This window comes from Podarcis melisellensis (assembly GCF_964234715.1).
Source record: "Podarcis melisellensis genome assembly, chromosome: 17".
Classification (NCBI taxonomy): domain Eukaryota; kingdom Metazoa; phylum Chordata; class Lepidosauria; order Squamata; family Lacertidae; genus Podarcis; species Podarcis melisellensis.
The window spans coordinates 35,769,461-35,789,512 of NC_138534.1; the positions used below are offsets into that span (position 1 = coordinate 35,769,461).

At 40.9% G+C, this 20,052-nt stretch overlaps 1 protein-coding gene across 3 annotated transcripts in view; it reads left to right on the plus strand.

Moving 5' to 3' along the window:
• Positions 1–20,052, plus strand: part of PAX5 (paired box 5) — a 217,474-nt gene that overhangs the window by 108,113 nt on the left and 89,309 nt on the right. For 2 of the 3 annotated variants that reach the window (XM_081894529.1, XM_081894530.1), the window contains exons 7-8: positions 2,322–2,378; positions 12,426–12,555. In XM_081894529.1, coding sequence (XP_081750655.1) covers positions 2,322–2,378; positions 12,426–12,555 — 187 coding nt within the window. The remainder of the gene's footprint in view (positions 1–2,321; positions 2,379–12,425; positions 12,556–20,052) is intronic. The other variant, XM_081894531.1, reaches the window with a different exon arrangement.

The following is a 20,052-nucleotide window of genomic DNA, read 5'->3' on the forward strand; positions in this document are numbered from 1 at the left end:
TTGTGAAGTATGCATGATTTTACAGATTATCTATATCTATCTATCTATCTATCTATCATCTATCTATCTATCTATCTATCTATCTATCTATCTATCTATCTATCTATCATTCATCTATCTATCATTCATCTATCTATCTATCATTCATCTATCTATCTATCTATCTATCTATCTATCTATCTATCTATCTATATCTATCTATCTATCTATCTATCTATATCTATCTATCTATCTATCTATCTATCTATCATCTATCATCTATCTATCTTCTATCTACATAAACCCCACCCCCCACCCCCTGGAACAACCAGGGCTATTTGTACCTAACCCTGTCAGAAAATGTTCACAGTTTGTCAAGGAGTGCCTACTTCATCCTCTTCAACAGCTGATTGGTGCTGTGATAATTTGGAGAAAACTACACACACAGCCCTGAGGCCTCATCCAGATAGTGATATGTGATCACAGCTTACTCCTGTTTAGACACCCCACCCCCCGACCAAGCTGGATTGCAACACATTTCTTTTTATTTTTATTTGAGGGATATCATGAGGATAAAGGTACCCCGAAGGGCTGCTGGAAGCAAAGCTGTTTTAGATGTTCTCTTTCTTCTGTGTTAAAATTAAGTGCTGGTCAATCAACTGAATGTTCCATTCACACTGAATATTCCATTTGAAGAATAATTTCAGTAAAAAGTTTCTCTAATTGTTCAAAAATCAAAATGATGGCTTTTTATTTAGACATTTCTGACAGTTAATTCAAACGTTTAATTTCAAAGTTGTCAGGCATAACAGCCTGCAAATGACATTTTCTGGGTTAAAAACCTGAGATCTTATCACTCCTGTTTCAGAGGGAATTACGAAGCTTCATTTTAGAAAGAATAAAAGAGGGCAGATTTCCCCAGTTTTCAAATACCTCTATATGGCACATATACACGTTTATTCAATGGAGTCTGGCAGGGTGGAGGAGCAACTAACATATCCATTCAAGAGGAGACTGTAGTTTACTAAGTCATAGGGATGAATTCAGTGTAGAACTATGGCAATCATTCTGTCAGCACTAGTTTTTTAGCTTCCTGGATGCTCCCCAGTGGCAGAGCATATGTTATCACTGCCTGGGGTGTGTGTGCAGGCCCCCCACCCACAAGAGAGAAGGCAGGAGAGGGGTGGTAAATTTGCTGCAAACTCTTCTCTCTCTGCCCTCCAAAAGTACAGCCCAGGGTGGTCCTCTTCCCGCCTCCTAGCTACAATAGTGCTTCTCCCCTGTGTGCCATTCTGCAGGTTCACTTACTTCCCAAAGCCAGTTTCAGGGTGGGTGGTGGGGGTGGGAGGAAAGTGAATTTAAATAGTTTTGCATATATAGTGATCCTCCTGCCCAGGTCAAATGCAGTCCATCAGCAAGGTCTGATGTCCCTGCAAGATGCCCCTCCTGTTTTTTCCTGCCTGCTCAGGGCTGTGAAAATACAGCAACTGGCAAGTGCCTTGCAGACCACAAGGCATAACTAGAGGACTGAGTCTAGCCTTGTAGCTAACATGTTGTGTTGGCTTGATGTATACGCTGCCATCCCAGGGCAAATTCCTATGAATAGATGCAGGAGATTTAACCCTTAGTCAGGCCATGGTCTGCTAGTACATTGGGAGTACTGTCTGTGAATTTTGCAGCAGCTCTTGAAGCTCTCTGCCTGTTCCCTGAATCCTTTTGTCCAGAGATAGAGGTCAGATTTGGGTCCTCTTGCAAGCAAAGGATGTCTGGATGAGCTATAGCTTATCCCTAAGAGTATCACAGATTTCTTCATATATTGCTACCTCCTGTATGTGTTTTGGAGCATTCAGCTTTTTGCTGTGAAACGTGTACCTTAGGCTGGTGCAAATTGTGACCCACTAAGCTTAACAGAGCCCATCAGCCAAGTATGGTGGCCCATCAGGGATTTGATAAACCTCTTACTTTTTGCTGCTTACTGGGGTTATCAAGCACAATGGCAAACCACAATGCATAGCTAATGGACTGTGTTCAGTTTTATGGGTCACAGTTTTTGCAGGCTTACCATCCTTCAAATGATATTCCTGTCACAAGCTTGGGCAGTTTGAGATAGCTAGGCCTGTACACCATAGCTGCAGTTCCTGCTTCAGGTCGCCATGCAATGCTTAACTATATGTCAGTTTCTTGTTAAGTAGATTGGGGCAGAGGAATTATGGAACAAGAGAGTGCTTTCATAATACAATATTTAATATATATTTATTTATTAAGTTCTCACTGCACTCATTTTTTAAAAAATATATATTCTCCTTACATTTCTGTTTTTTTTCTCCTTCATGCTATGGCAGTGGTGCTCCATGCTGATGAGACAATACTTGGTGCAACCCCAGGCAGTCATTTTTCAGGTAATTTCTTAGGATACCAAACTCCTGTCTCATACTTTTTCATGTATGAAGCAGGTCAGATTCCCCAGTTATGGCGGGAGTACCCTGGCTGTACCCAGATAGACCGGGGATCAGTCTAATTCTGCTCACGCCCACACCAAAGCCCATGCAGGTGGAAAAGGGAACATATACTTTTGAAAATCTTAGGCAATTAGGATATTAGCACGAATAAGGCCCCAGGTGAGACTTGCCCAACTTTTTGACCCACTGAATTGCATGCAGGCTTGCCAGCTATGTAACAACTTCCTTGTTTTGTTTTTTTTACTTCCAGGCAGGTATAAAAAACAGGAGGCTTATTGAGCCGATAGTGGACTGGTAGTTTGCATTTGGCTTGGTCTCCCTTAGTTAACCAATGCTCTTTCTGCACAGTTTTTAATGTAATGAATGCAGGGTGGGTTGTTTTTGTTGTTGTCGTTGGTAATATTTAACACAAAGGCCACATGGTTTAACGTAAGCTTATTCACCTGTTGCAGAAAAACATTGCATTTTCCCAGCTCTCCAGGTATAGATTGCATTTGGTAAAATGTGGTTCTTGTACCCCAGAGAGAGCATTCATTGCTACTCTACACAACTCTCTGCTGAATATAGTTTGTGATGTCAATGGCAATGAATAGTACAGCCCTTAGAGTTGCACGGACACAGAATTGATTTCCTAGCTGAGTTACTTTTTATGGTGGTGAATACCAGCGAGCATAGCTTCTCTGTATATAACAGTGTATATAACATCTCTATATAACATCTATATATAACAGTGCTCCAATGTGTTAGTTATTTAGCTATTTATTTGGAACATATTCCTTTTCCTTTTCTTGCACTGGATTGCACTGCATAGTAAATTTGTTTGAAAAGAGCAAGCAGTGGAAGTACTGCCCCGCCAATCTGCAAGCAAGCTTCTGTCCCTTGGAATAAAACTATCCCCATTTATTATATACAGGATATTTAGCTTGGAAAGGATTTTCAGGAATATTGTCCATAAAGCTAAAAAAGCTGTATGAATAATTTGGCTTATTGTACAGAAATGCCCCAATTCTGAATGTTCAATGATGAGGTAACTCAGGATATTAAAATAAAATATATTTCAACATCAGCAGGATGCAGTGGCTACTCATATATCTACAAAGCTATATGTGAGTGCAGGCAGGTGGATTTTTTTAAAACAAAAAAAATCCTATGGCAACATTTCACATTGTTGAAGAGTCCAGTCACCTTTCAACTGGAGATATGGCTTGCCTCTTCAGCAGTTCATGCAGATGAACTTCAGCGAAACATCCAATTATGTGCATGGTTCTTCTGCTTAAATTGCGACAGACAAATGCTTTGGGTTTGTTTCAACTCATTTTGAAATATAGGCCAATAACAGGATATTTGGACTGACCAGCAGAGCTTTTGATTTGCATTTGATTAAGGTCCATAATTAGAACTATGGCATGGGGAAAGGAGTATTGTCAAGTAGGGTAGATAGATATTTTTGATCCCCACAGAAATATATTGTCTAAAAATTTGAGGGGGTGGGGAATATAATTATGTTTGTGACACTTAGGAGAAAGCCTCCCCAAGGTATTCCTTCCCCAGAAACTGTATAGGGGAATGACACTGGCCTTTGTGACATTGGGAGCTGTTACAAATATACTTATCCTTAACACAGACTTATTTGTGTGCCTCATAACCAACACACTTAGGAAAGGGTAAATATATCTGAGAGAGGTAAGAGCAGCAATGGGGCAATGACTGCTGATGTCACAAAAGCCCTACTATTTGCTTGCCTGGCAACCAACACGTGTAAGAAAAAACACAAAAGTTGCCATGGTTGGGTACATCTGTGCTGGGAGGGTTGACATGGCAACCCTCATGGCCTGATCCCAGCATCCTGGTTGCTGGCAGGCCAGCAAACAGTTGCAAGTACTACAACTCTGTGTGGATTTCTTCAAGCACAAGGTATAGGAAGGAAGGAGGCAGTGGCCTAGAGTGATAGTACAACTGAGAAAGTGGAGAGAGATATGGATGAAGCAAGAAATAGATATGAAATGGAAGGAATGGTGAGTCAAATACAACTGGGAATAGATGAGGCAAGCCGTGACCTTATGCCCATCAGTGTTCCACCATTTGGGCTGTGTATTATGTTGAGCACATTCATAATTACTAAGAAAAGGCTGAAATCCTATGCATACGTGAGAGTAAGTACCATCAAATGGTCCCACTTATGTGGCTGCAGCTGTATGGGATATCGTATTAGAGAAGTGGCTGCCAAATGGCTTGGTATAAATGTGAACAGGGGTGCCAACTTAAATAAAATATTGAGGGGGCAGGTAAGCCCCATAATCAATCACAATACGGGGTGCACACTGTTGAATGGTTTCTTTAAATGTAAAGGTTCATCATTGTTCCACACGATGTGTATGTCTTTAAGGGGCCAGAGCAAGGGCCAGAGCAAAATAACGAGACCTAGCTTTACAGCTGTGAAACATAGCAGGTGCTGCTGAGTTGCATTGATTAAGGTGTGTCAGCATTTGGATGTAGTATATAAGGAGCAGCACCTAGCTCTCCCATTACCCTGGGGGATGGGTCTGGTTTGTTGTTGATGTATTTAGTGTAAATGGAGTTTTTGTTTTTGTAATTAAAACCTTGTTTGAGTTATTTTTGAGTCCCTTTTTAATGCATGGTCTCCCCAGCAAGCTCTCTGCAGCGCTACCATACTGCAAATAGCCAACCATTTGAATGGCAATGCCCATCAACTTTGGGCTCCCCTGCCCTCTCAGATATTTATTGGGGGGCCAATGGGACCTTAGCCCCTAAGAGTGGGCACCTATGAATGTGAAGGTTCCCCTAGGTGTATTTAAGAAAGGGAATTGGACACATTCATGGAGGATAGTTCTAGTTACAGGTAGGTAGCCGTGTTGGTCTGCCATAGTCAAAACAAAATTTTAAAAAATTCCTTCCAGTAGCACCTTAGAGACCAACTAAGGTGCTACTGGAATGAATTTTTTTTTTTATTTTATCATGGAGGATAGGTTAGCAAATAGCTTTAGCTATCATAGCTTCCACATACAGAAGCATTATACCTCTGTGGTAAAACAAGGGAATGGCAACCACTTCCACGCTGAATTGTAAGCTCTCCAGTGAATCTGGCAGGCCAGATTCTGTCGAAAACAGTATGTTGGACTAGATGGGCTTTGATCTGATCCAGCACAGCAGTTCTTATGATTCATGATTTAGTTCTTCTCTGTGCAGCCTTATTAAACTGCTCAGAACCAGTTTGATGACAGCTGAAAGTGCATGTTCCTTGATAAACACTGAGCAGCTACATAAGCAAGTGACTAGGCAAATATGGAGCAAGAACAAGAGCTTAGGGCTATATGAAATGTCACTTCATGTTTAGCTGGAACAAAAAGAGCTTTTGGAAATCAAGACATCAGCCCCAAAAGTGATAAACACAGTTGCTAAACTGGATCTATGTATAGCCACAGGCTCCTGGCATGGGATCAGTTAGTTTTGCATCCCTTTCTTAAAGCTTATAGCCTGCATAAGTTCCAAAAGTAACTTGTATTACATTTATTTGCCTTTTGTGGTAAGATGTGGGATATTGGTCAAAGGAAGGTTCTATTCACACAATCACATCAGGAAATCGGGGCATGTAACAATAATTCATTAAAACAGCCAATATAGAATAAAGCCACAAGAATGCACATAAAACCACACCATATTTCATGCATTAGCTTTACTAAGGCCACAACTTACTTTAAAAATTCATTGTGTATGCATGTCAGCAGTTTTGAGGTGAATTCATGAGTAAAATACCAAAATAATCAGCCGGGGCTTAAAAGAGGAGCAACTGAAAGTAAAAGTTGTACAAAAATAGTACTGTTCCCCTTTTACACGTGTGTGTGTGTGTGTGTGTGTGTATTTGCCACACCCCTTCTCCCCTGGAAAACAAGGAGAGGTGGTTTCCTCAATGGGGAGGAATGCATACATTGCTTTTGTCCCATTGTCATCACTGGCCAAACAAGCTTTGTAGGTTTTTGAAATTCTATAAAAACATCACAAAACCTGTTTGACTACAGCCAGTAATGGAAAGCATTGGAGATTGGTATATATATATATATATTGCAGTGGAGTGCAAAAATAAATAGTCTGTTAAGACTGCTGGATGAAATAATAAAGAAACTTAAGGTTTATTACTCCTGGCAAACCAAGTCATTCTGAATAGAAGTTTACACTAACTGACTGGAGGAGAAAGCAAGCAAGTAAAGCCCAAGGGGAAAAAGAAATCTTTGGAGAGTTACTTAAGAAGGAATCAGTAAGGGAAGAATAGATTGCCTTTTTGTCTATTTTGTTCAGGTAACCAATTACAAGTGTTGTTGCTTTAGTCCCAGCAGAAAGATGGTGTGCATTTACAGATAAAATGCAATGATTAGTTCCATCATATAATCTTCAGTTATTTGAAGGGGGGGGGGAGGGAACTGGAATAAAAGAAGAAGAAAGTGTCAGCCTTTTGGCAAAATCAGTTGGATGGTGAATGCAATAATAGCTAGGGATGATCAAGGTATGCATGCAGGGGAGCTGAGGAAGAAATAAGGTTGAGCTGCAGACTTAAGAAGTGTAGAGAAAGATTTCAGTTCAAGCTTCATTGAGTGTGACTGTGACTAAAGGACGGAGTAGGAAGCATTACTCTTCTTGCTGAGAAATATTATTAATAATTCAATTTCTTACCTATCCTTCACTGTAAAGTCCCAGGGCAGGTTGCAGCAATTTAAAATGCAATATTTAAATCAGTTTAAAAGAAACTGCAACCATATCTATCTATCTATCTGGTGTCAAAGGCCAGGATAAAGAGTTGTATCTTCTGAATACAATGGAAACTACATAAAGAAAGTGCAGTGCTCACCTGCCCATGGGGCTCAGTGAGGCAGTTGCCTCAGATGGCAGACTGGGGAACAGTTGGAAGGGGTAGCAGATCCATGCCTCAAGGAGTGTCCCGTGCTGTTTATCACCTGTTCCTCCTCCTCTGTTGCTATCACTCACTCTTCAGTCTCCCTTTTTCTCCCAAAGTTGGAAGGGGGAGGGAGGCTGCTGCGTTGGGTGGGTGTGGTTTTGGCACTGGCAGGGGTGGTGGCTTGAGCAGTGGCGGTGGGTGGTGGCTTTGAAGGTGGTGGGAGGCAGCATTTTCTGTTTTGCCTCAAGCAGCAAAACATTGCTGACCAGCGCTGTGATGCTTCCAGATGACCCTCTTTGGGGAGGGAATACCACAGCTTAGGGGCTGCCACAAAGAATGCCCTCTCCATGGCAGCTGTTCTGAATTTCTGGGGGTTGTGGAACCTGAGGGTGTCTGAAGGGCAGGAGATGTTATTTCAGAGATTTGGGGCCTCAGTCATTCAGGGCACACTAATGTGAGGGCTTTGAATTGGGCCCAGAAATAAACTAACAATAAATCAGAAAGTTTGTCAATATTATGCAACTGATATATAAGTCAAACCGAAGAACATTGTGTTCAGCAATTTCTAGCTTAGGTTATTTGGTAGTCTTCCCCTTTTGGGTCAATTCATGAAGTTGGGTAGGCTTATGCTTCCTTCTGCTGCACAGATAGTGTAGCTGGAGAATGGTGTTTTTTCAGGGACTTGAAGGCAGTATATATTTTATTTATTTGTTGCATAAAATGTACACACCACTTAATTTGTAAAAAACAACAACAACCCTGAAAGTATGACAAACCATTGCTTGAAGAGTACACATGTTCATTTCTTTTCTTTTCAGAAATATCTGTAATGGTTCCACCTGCGTTGCTGGAGGCAGTGTACCTCTGAAAATTAGTTTCTGGGACTCACTAGTCCAGAGAGTGCTATTCTGTTCGCAGGTTTCCCATATGCGCATGTTTGGCCACTATGAGAACAGGACATTGGATTAGATGGACCATTTGCCTGGTGCAGCAGGGCTTTTCTTAACTTCTTACGTTGTTCTTTGGTCAATAGGTTTTGCAGGGTTTTTCTCAATGCAATGCAGGAATAACATGGTATCACTGTATAGTTTACCTGAACTTATACATGTGACTGTCCACTGCCACAAGGGGGCTCATTATTTTAAGGACAGAGAGGCAATTCAATAAAATAGTGTTGAGGACAGAATATGACAAAGTTAATTGACAGTGGAGTGTGCAGAAGAGGCAACATTATTGCAACTCAGGAAAGAATTTGCCGACAAAATGGGGTCTGACAATCCGGCAGAAGGATCAAAAGGTGAGAGTGGAAGAATGAAACACAGGGAACAAATAAAATATGTAGCAAGAAGAAGAAAAAAGGGTGATGCACGAGGAAATATGTGCACAGTTGTATGTATGCTGTGAGTTTACAGCAGCACAAATAAGCCACAGAATGTGGTTTTGTCTGTAGATTTCAGCCTTCTGATCTTTTCAGTTTTCTTAAAAAAAATGATTACGTTTCCAGACCTTGTGTTTGCAAAGACATGGTAAACTGTAAGTTGTTTAAAACTGTTTTAACATTCTTTTTTAATTGTTGCAACCCATGCCTGGACCTTAGGGTGAAGAGTGGGTTATTATTACTATTACTATTGTGTCTGCCGCACCTGGTGAAATATCAGCAATCCAAAGAGTAACCATGGGACGCGGGTGGTGCTGTGGTCTAAACCACTGAGCCTAGGGTTTGCCGATCAGAAGGTTGGCAGTTTGAATCCCTGCGACAGGGTGAGCTCCCATTGCTCAGTCCCTGCTCCTGCCAACCTAGCAGTTCAAAAGGACGTCAAAGTGCAAGTAGATAAATAGGTACCGCTCCGGCAGGAAGGTAAACGGCATTTCCGTGCGCTGCTCTGGTTCGCCAGAAGCGGCTTAGTCATGGTGGCCACATGATCCGGAAGCTGTATGCCGGCTCCCTCGGCCAATAAAGCGAGATGAGCATCAAAACCCCAGAGTCGTCCGCGACTGGACCTAGCAGTCAGGGGTCCCTTTACTGAAAGAGTAGCCATTTTGGATTTCCAGCACTAGGGGTGGAGATTCAGTCACCTTTTATCTTCCCCATATTCAGATTGAAACATTAGGAGTGATTACATATAAAATAAAATAATTTTTTTATAGTATGCAACTATTTTTGCAAACTGTTGGTGTTTTAAATTGTACATCACTATGGGTGCTTTGAGGAAGGGAGTTTAAACTTTTGCTTGCTTATTTGTATTTACATACTCTGAAAATAATTGTGACAGGAGTAATAGTGATGATTTCTGTTGCTGCTTCTATTTTTCCCCATTGTGATTTTTCTATTATTTTTGCAATGGTGTATGTTCCTTGAGTGGTATTGCAAGTGATAAACACAGTCCATATTGTGGACGTTGTTTATGCCACAAAGACACAGTTACATTGCTGCGCCTTATGATCTTGAGCAGGAATGACCAACTTCTTTTGCCCAGGGAGGTCAGAAGCCAGTCAAGTTGTGATGGGGCTAGATCCTCTGGCCACGAAGTTGCACTTCACACTTGTGTCCACTGGCCAGAAGAGTCCTCTTAGCAATTAATATGAGGAAGCACAAGAAGCTTCAGGGATTAATGCAGACATTTCTGGAACATTTGGGGTTGACAACTACTGACAACTTTGGAGAGAAGCTTGAGAGTGTCACTGTGTTTTGCCAGGCTAGCAATTCTCTAAGGCTCAACCCTGTCTCACTAGTTTTGCCACACAAAGAGAGGATGCCTCTGAGACTTCTGCTATATCACAGAAACCTGTTGGGTATTATGTCATGGTGCTCAGCACTGCTGCATTACACAGCATCCTGTTTTTGACGTGTAGCAATTCAAATGCCCTTGAAATGTGAAGCATTGTTGTGCGGGAGAGTAGGTAATCTTGTAATTGTTTTTCCCCTTTAAAAAGTTGTATGAGTGCTTTGACAGATCAGTGAATAAGCTTTCACATATCTACAGTAAATATCCCTCAAATTATTGGTTCCATTATTGGTGAGAGCATGAGATGGAGTTAAGTTTGTTACTTAGTATGGAGCTATGGGCATTCCCTAATAGGTGGTCATGACAATAGCCAGACCAAAATGTCTATTGCAGAAGAAGCACTGATTGCATTGCTGATGTGTAGTTCTGGTTTCCCCAGGGTATAAGCCCCCGCGCGCGCACGCACACACACACACACACACACACACACCTTTGAAAGCATGCAAAACAAGCAAGACCGTTCTGTTTAAAGAGACTTTGTGAATCTGTGAATCAAGCCTGGGATGTTCCTCATATCCCTGGTTGTGGGATGGGTCTGAAAAACTATAGGCAGGAATTGAACATTGGGCTAAGGTGAACGTTCTGTCCACACAAGCCGTTCTCATGTTGCTATCCTCCAGACCTCTCGCAGAGGAGGCTCACGAAAAAGGGCTACAGATGATCACAGGGTTTGGTTTGGTTCATTGGGTAACAGGCAGTCCTTGAGAATGTTACCCTTTCTCCTCTTCCCCCGTGTGTTGCTCTGGGGGTTCTGAGCCAATTTCTAGGTAGGGGGCACAGGGAGAGGAGGGAGGGAGAAAGCCCTACTGCGCTTGCAGAAATCCTTGCACAGGCTTCTGCTAGTGCAACTCATTAGTTGTATCAAGCCCTTAATCTATATTACAAACACTTGTTGAGACTTGAGGGGAAATCCTAGTTCCTACCTGCTTAAGGGCATGTGCCATAGAAATGAGTGAGATTCATTTCCAAGCAACAATGTATAGGAGGAATGGATTTGTATGTCCTATTGAATTTAGGGCACTTGCTTTCATGCTAGCACTATAGGATAAGGGTGCAAGTATTTCACTGCAAACTATGTTATGTTATGTTATTTATTTATTTTAATATTCCTTTCTGCCACAAAGTTATATTCAAGGCAACTCACATGTCATTGAAAAATTAATGAAGTAAAAATATGATAGCAGTACAAACCCAAGAGCAGGAGACACAAACCAAATCTGAAAGCAGCAGTAAAAGCAAATCAAAGCAGCACCAACAGTCCACAGATAATAACAAACAATATCCATATCCAAAGACAATGACATTAATAATTATCAGCTACTAATTAATTTAACAGAAACCATTAAGCAAAAGGTCAGGCAAACAGGACAGCCTTTTCCGATACTTGTTACAGTCACGCATACTGCTGGCTTGCTACTCTTTGCAGTGATTCTGGTATTAGTTTGGTACTGGACAAGAGGCTTACCATCAGATCAAGGAATGGTACCTTATTTATGAACCTTATGAACTGGTGAGATGCACCATAACTGCAATAAGCAATTTTGATTTAATACATTACACAAAGTATTGTTCATGTCCTGAGGCATGCAATACATCATTTTCTTATGGCCTCACAATCTGTTCTGTATTACGAAGCTCTTCAGGTGGCAACCTAATAGTAATGAAAGTCATGGCAGAGGAAAGCCTGAAAAGCATTGATGAACAACAACATTGCCAGTACTTAACTGTATGCACCAGTAAAGCATGTTATTTTTCACCAATGTTGTTCTGCCAGAGCTAAATCCTTGTTTAGACCTGCAACCATTTTTCTACCACAGCAAGAGGAATTTTATGGAGTCACATCTTCATAGTTTCCCCAAACTAGTGTTTTAAACTTGTGTCGGCCAACACAAATTCAGCAGCCCCCCAGGTGCATAAGTTATCAAAGTGCCAAAGTGTTTCATTATGCTCAAAATGTTTTACACGTTTTGCCTCTGATGAGGGAATTTCCTAATTTTGTAACACATTGGGCATAACAAAATGTTTATGCACTCTGAAAAATTGTTTTCTGTCCCCCCCAGCACATACTTAGCAAGCTGCATAGTTTAAGCTTACAAAACTCGTGTTAGCATATGATCTAATCATAGATAGAAGCTACCCACATGACATGCGAAACAAATAATAATAATACTGTGTAAAATAATAACAATTTTCACAGGAATCCACCTTTATAGCTTGGTTTTATCATGCATTAGGCACTGATTTTTAATACTCAGTAGATGTATTAAGTTATCTCATTTTTTCTGCTCTCAGTCAACAGAATACTCAGCCATGGCATCACTAACTGGTGGATTAGATGATATGAAGGCTAATTTAACAAGCCCTACTTCAGCAGATATAGGAGCCAGTGTTCCAGGTCCACAATCATATCCTATTGTGACAGGTAAGGAAAACGAGATGATTTACCCAGAACATGTTATTAATGGACATACTGTATGAAATGGCAAGTGGGAGGAGCTTATGGTGATGTAGTAGGAGGTTTTATCATTCCTTGTTGAAACTGTCTTAGTTTTGATGTTTGATATCTGTGATACCTATGATATGTAAGGTTCTAAGCAGCCCGTGTCCAGTATAGGTTTGCCATATAGTTATTATTTCAAGGAGTGAAATATTTGTTTGTGAGAGGCACCATAACTGCAACATTAATACATATCGGCCAAACTCCTAGGAAAGTCAGCTCAGTGTTACATTAAATATTTTCTGGGAGATCAAATTCTATAGGTAGTGGCTAAATTTTTACCAGCGGCAGTGGAAGGATAATTTTTGGGACTTCAATTGTTACTGTGTACATTGTGTTTGTTTTTACTATTATTACTGGTCTATTGAATGTATTAAAATGATGATGGTGAACATTACAAGAGGAGTATAGCCTAAAAAGTCTTACAAATTTCCTGACATATGCTATTTTCTTATGGTATCCTTGGAGCTTGGCAACTCTACTCTTTGAACAATTGATGGAAGAGGCCTTGTTCTGTATTCCCTTGATTTGGTGCCTGAAGTGGGTTTTGGCGAGGGTGGGATGCCATCTTATTTACTTTCAGGCAGACCTAAAAGGACTCCACTTCTTTTCAGGGGGTTTAATTGACTCTGGCCTAATTTGAAGCGAAACCATCCCAGTTAATTTGGGTGAGGGCAGGGCTGGATTTAGATGAAGAGAGGCCCTAGGCTACTCCACTTGTGAGGCCCCTCCCAATCTCTCACCCTCACGACTAGAAGAAAATGGAAGAGTGTTATAAACAAAATTGAATGAAGCTAAGGATGACAATGGGTATTTAAAATTCTGCAATTCACAATTTCTCCTCTAAATGACATCAGAAAACTTGTTTGTCTAAGTTTGTCACTCTCAATGTACAGAATGCTCAGTGTGGGCAACCTCTCTTGAGACATCGTGGCCCTTAATTCATTTTTAATTCTTTTGGGTCTTGAAGAACTCCTCTCTCCCAATCAGTTAGTGACCATAAAGCTAAGAAATAGCTGCAAAACTGCTTCCACATTAGGAAAGGTCATCTGAATTTTTTCCTTGCATATAATTTGATAAAGGTCTGTATGAGGCAAAGAGTGCTCTGCTGAAAGCCCATGGCTTTGTCTCACGTACAGGTAAAAGTGCAAAAGTTCATCAATACGTTTCAGGTCACTATCTTCTGGATATGCTTCCATCAACAGTTCAACACCTTGATGAATTTCTTGCTTAGATGCTATCAGAATAGCAAGAATGGAAAAACAATTGTGCAACATCACTGTACACAGTACTTCTTTTTAAATTGGCTTCAAGTGCATCTAATAGAGGAATAAAGGATTTTATCCTAAACTTATCTCTTGAAGAAAGTGCATCTAAGGCATCAGGTGCACTTCTGTCATTTCTTTGCCATTCCCTCACTCTTTGTCTCCTTGTTTTGTAGTTAACATTTGGCAAGGTGGCTTTTGCTTGTTTCTCAAGCTCATCAAAATCTTCTCTTTAAAAAATCCAGAAGTGAACTATACAAACTTGCCCAAGAACGCAATAACAGGTCTGATTTCTGAAGGGCTTTGCTGACCTTATGAAAATGACCTAGCACACAGATTTATATCTCTAATATTCTGCAGATTTTGGCTGTGAACTAGGGCCCCACATTTTTTCCCCAAGTTGGGCCCTAGAGTTTCAAATTGGGCCCCACTAGCTCGTCCAGAGTCTCACGGTTGCTTGGCCCGAGTTGCCCTGCCCTCACATGAATGAAGTCTTGGGTTTGAAATTTTGGGAGAGGGGAGACTGCCTGCTGGGGGGTGGGTGGGCTGGGGAGGCCCCCTAGATACAGAAGCCCTAGGCTTCATCCTACTTAACTTATACATAAATCCGGCACTAGGTGAGGGCTTCTCCTTTGCCCTAACTATCAAATGACCTGCTCAGCTTTTGCCAATAGCTGAAGACTTTCCTGTCCTCAAGAGCATTGCATGATCATGTTGATGACTGGCTTATTGGATTATGCTGATGATTATCTACTGTTTCATTCCTAGTTCCTACATCTATAGCATGTTTAAACTTTTATTTAATATATTTAAATATATATATATTACAGTATTTGAATACCTGTTGTAGAAAATCAATCAGTAAATTATTTTATAAATAAATAAATTACACTACACATTGAGTTCAAGGGTTTCAGGCCTGCAGTTTGTATAGATGAATGACTTTTGGAGACTTATAAGAGAAATGCTTCCGTCCTTTTCATCCTACCTCTCACCTAAATACATACAGTACAAGCAGCAAAGATTTGCTTTGCTTTTATGCCAGAAGTCCAGAACAGATGAAGAAGATGAGGATTTAATTAGCTATGTTTTATGCTGGTTTATTTCAGTGCTTGAGCAATGAGGACCATGGGGGTGAGTTGTGGGGAGGGGAGGATAGTTAAGGGTTGCCTGTCCCAGGCAGATAATGAGCTAGAAACAGCTCTGGCCATGGAGATATACCTTTCCTTTCTTACTTGTGATCCACATTTAGTGTGATGAGATTGAGTTTATTTTTAAAGCGATGCTTGAAATCCTTTTGGGGTCAAAGAGGTTTGTATTTGGATACTATGTAGAATTGGAGACTAGTGCTTACTTTATAGACAAATGGACACAATGTAATTGGCACATTAATTAGCTGAAATGTTAATAAAGACTTGATTGATTGAGAAGAGGCAAACAATAAGTCTTAAGTAATCACAAACCTTTATGCTATACAAAGTCCAGAATAAATTATGCCTCTCTCCACACCACTGCTGTTCTTTCTCCCCCACCCCTTTCTGACTCATGACACCTTAATTCTGTTTGTATTTGGCTTTTTTGTTTGTTATTATTTTTGTTTGTTATGAGTTTTTTTGGGGGGGTAGGCTGTATGCCAAGAGCCTTCAAATCTCTGGATCCAGCAAGTGTTAAAATCTATTCCTGGAACAGCCAGACTAGCTTCCTAGTGAGGTAATAGGCCATCAAGGAAACGAAGGAAGTGGCTCATTGCCAGAGAACAAATGGGTGGGCCCCCTCCCCCCTCCCCCCAACAGGCATGTAGTTAGAAAAACAAAGTTGAGAGTTGAGTTTTAGTGGCTCCAACTGTGACCAACTGACATCTGTAAACTAACTTGTTATCATCATTATTTATATGATAATGCACATAGGAATGAAAAGATCTTCCCATTTTGGTTATGTTAGTTTCCCATTTTTCTAATTTTAAATTCAGTCCTCCACATTTCTGTAGCAATTTGTGGTGGTTGTTGTTTTTTTAATCCTCATGAAAATTCAGTGTTTAAATGTGAATTTTTCGTTAAAAACACATTTTTGCAAGCATTTCCCCTGCATATACCGCATTTTTGTATGTTATTTTCCCTACCATATAATTTTTCATGCACAGTTTCTACTAATATATGCATTTTGGTAAACAATGTTTGGCTGGAGAACTGCAGTGCAAAATGTGGATTTTGAAGGATGGCTATATTTTAGTTTTCCTATTTATTCTGAAAGTGTGGATTTGATAGTTTCACCTTTAAATATGAACTGAATTGAATTTCTCCCCCCCCCCATCCCTAAATGCACCGAGAGATTCTGTGCTGTTGGTGGTGACAATGATGGCTCTCCTTGTCTGTGACCACCTCTGGCAGTGATTGGCTCAGCTGTCTGTCTATAATGGAGCAGTTGTATGGCAGTAACTGACTAGCCGCTTGCCAGTCAAAATGAAGTTGGCGCAGAAGGGCCTCTGGCAATCATTGGCTAAGCTGCTTTGATCTGGGAAGGGCTGGGCAGGGAGATGTTTTGCGTGGCGAGTTCCCGCCCCCACCAGGATAAAGAAAGACACAAGACACCGTAATGTAAGGTTAATTGGGCGAATTAGGCCACAACTTTATTGAATTCAGGAATGAGAGGCATTGGCATAGGCATTGGTCCTAACGACTATCCAGCTCCAGCCCATTTGCTGGAGACACGGGGAAGGGTTAACCTTAGATCGGGGGAGACTCCCGCGAGGCACGTTGACTAGGAGCTCCCCCGGGTCACCGCTCTGGGGCGTGCCTTTGGCCCACACCTCCATAGGCTTCGGACAGGGCCACGCCCCCCGGGGTCCTTTAACGGACCACCCTTCGCTCGCTGGGGGGAGGTGATGGCGTTCCTCCCCCCCCACATCATCTTAACCCCTTCTTACCAATGCCTACCGCCAATGCCGAGAAGTTGTGACGAGTTGCTACGAGGTAGGCGAAAAACCAAAAGGCCCGAAATTGCCGATTGGGAAAAATTCCTACCATGCCCCAAGCGGCGACAGACCAAAGTCCGTAGCAATGTCAAAGGACTGTCTAAGCCTATCCTGCTTAAAGGGAGGGAGGGTGGGAAAACGTACTAATATATGCATTTTGGTAAACAATGTTTGGCTGGAGAACTGCAGTGCAAAATGTGGATTTTGAAGGATGGCTATATTTTAGTTTTCCTATTTATTCTGAAAGTGTGGATTTGATAGTTTCACCTTTAAATATGAACTGAATTGAATTTCTCCCCCCCCCCATCCCTAAATGCACCGAGAGATTCTGTGCTGTTGGTGGTGACAATGATGGCTCTCCTTGTCTGTGACCACCTCTGGCAGTGATTGGCTCAGCTGTCTGTCTATAATGGAGCAGTTGTATGGCAGTAACTGACTAGCTGCTTGCCAGTCAAAATGAAGTTGGCGCAGAAGGGCCTCTGGCAATCATTGGCTAAGCTGCAGGGAGATGTTTTAGCAGAGGAAGTGGTAAAGGAAATGGGTTTAAGGAAAGCTAGACTGGAAGATGGGATGCTACAGGTGAATGACGGCAGGAGATTAAGAGGGAAAAGAAAGCTGGAAGAGGAAATGGGAGCAGGAACAGTAGAGGAAGGCAAGATTTAGTAAGCCTCTGGGTATGTAGAAATCATTACCCTATTTTGGGTGGCCCCATTGCGCTCCTAAACTGAAAGGTATTCAGCCACCCCAAGCTCTCTATTAACAGGGAAACAAACATTGCAGCAATATTAATACTACTCTGAAAAGTGTTTTTGTCTCAATGTGCCACAGTTCAGTGAGCATCTTTTATGGTTAAGATCAAGAAAAAACATAATTACCTTAGTATTATTATTAAATGAATGTAAATCAATATTCAACATATTATGCTGTTGCTTATGTTAGTGAGCTACTCTTGGTTATAATACTCTACCTTAAAAATATACTAGAAATAAAAAGAAGCCTCGAAAAGGGCAAATAAATTAGGGTTGCCACCTTTCCCAGAGGGGAATAAAAATCTGTCAGTGCTCATTTGCATATGATTTATTTAAGCACATGCACATTATAAAAAAATCAATTGATTAGAATTGTCTGGGTGACAAAAAATAGTCAGTTGAAAAGGAGACATCCACCCCCACCCTGGCAAGAAAGAAAGAAAGAAAGAAAGAAAGAAAGAAAGAAAATTACTCATCCTTTAAAATAAAAATAAATAAATAGCTAGAGGCATAGAAAGCCTTCAGTTAGATGGAAAATGTTTAGCTTGGAAAGCTAATAAGCAAGCAAGCAAGCAAGCAAGCAAGCAAGCAAGCAAGCACCATTATAATATACAGAAAGTGCTAAATTGCTTTTATTTCCTTTAAGCACATGTAGTTCAATCGTATGAATGTTTGCTCAGATGTAATCCTCAGGTAAGCGTGCACCAAACTGCACTATTAAGAGGAAAAGTTGTAATCCTCTTCTCTGTAGTGGGTTGTGCACAATCATCTAGTGCAGTTGTCTTCAACTGCTGAGTTAGAAGAGCATTGACACCAGGTTTGTGGGGGCTGCAGTCCACTTTCTCTCTATTACAACCACTCCGTTTTCTCCCCCTGCCCCCCACTTCCACTCTGCTGTGCTCTCTTCCCTTCAGCGCTGTCCTGGTTGCTTCATTCTTGCATTTCCCCTTCTATTATTCCTTTATCTCGTTCCCCACCCCACCCCTACTTTCCCCATTCTCTTTCTCCTTCCATAAGCTTGCCAGAAAGGAAAGTCCTACCTTTCTTTTTTCTTTCTTTCTACCTCTCATTTTTGGTGAACTCTAGTGCCTGGTGGTAGGTACCTTTCTTGCAATGAATTATTGGCACTACTGTTTGTTAAGGGTTGCTGGGAATTGTAACTCTGTGAGGGGTAAACTACAATGCCCAGAATTATTGGGGGGGGGGGATGTGCTTCGAATATGCTTTGTAGTATGCACAGAAGCCCTAGTCTGAATGTGCAAGGCATTTTCAGAGTTGTTAAATGATAAGATCCTCAGGGTCACTTAGTATACCTATAGTTATGCCTTAACTTTTAAGAGAGATTGAGTTTGCACCCTTATTTGTAATTTTAAAACATATTGTTTGACTATGGAGATTCTAGTAAAAAAAGTAGTAAAAAAAAAAGCACAGAGCACAAGTAAGGTGTATAACAGAACCAACTTTGTGAAAATCTGAAATTTCCTATCTTGGGTTATTTGGAGTTAACAAGGCTAGCAAGAATACTATATCTTTCAAAAATCACAAACCTATATGTTATAACATCTTCATTTTGTGTGGGAGACCCAAAAGTAGTGTTGTGCTTAAAAAAAGAAAGAATTGTAAATGGCACCAGAAGTCATTGACTGAATAGAGGAAGTAGTTCTGTTTCATGAAAATAAAACCGCTGAATTCCTTAGTGTTCCACGATTCAACACCCAGCAGGATATTAATGTGCAAAATGCTTAAAAGCCCCCATATTCTGGAATGAAGAGAGTTTGAGAAATGGGTTTTATTGTGGCCAAGAAAACTAATCTGGTTCTTTTGATAGGGCTGAGATCTGCAGTTCAAGCTTCAGCAGTTTTTATGAGAATGTCTAGGGACAGAGCTTGGCTTCCATTCACAAACTGACCTACGTCTAGTTTGTATTGTGAGTCCTGAGTTCTTAAGCCAACTCATAAAATAGTTTAATCAATGCAAAATAGGCTGAGAACCATGCAGATAAGAGAATTATGGCCACAGTGTTTCATTGTTCTTGTTTTCAAGCCTTTGGCTGAAGTAGGAAAGCAGCATTGAGAAATAATAATGTAAAAGATCCTCCGTGCAGCTGTGGTGTCAGTCTGAGGTTTGCATTTCCTAGCAGATTTGCAGATCTGATCTGTAGTAATATCATTTGAATGGGGGGGGGTGGGGGGAGTACTGTTTAGACATTGGCATTCACATCAGCATGTCCATAAAAATGGGCCTAAATTATGGTAAAAGGAAATTTTGATGACACTTTTCTATACTGCTTCATCCACCAACTTGCTTGTGGTTATGGACCACTGGCTGAACATCTGATTAGAGAACTAGTTGATTTCTCTCCATCGTTTTTATGCCACATTAAATATTAAGTTAAAAAAAAACCTCGCTCTTACTGCCTGCTGCCACGGTTCATAAG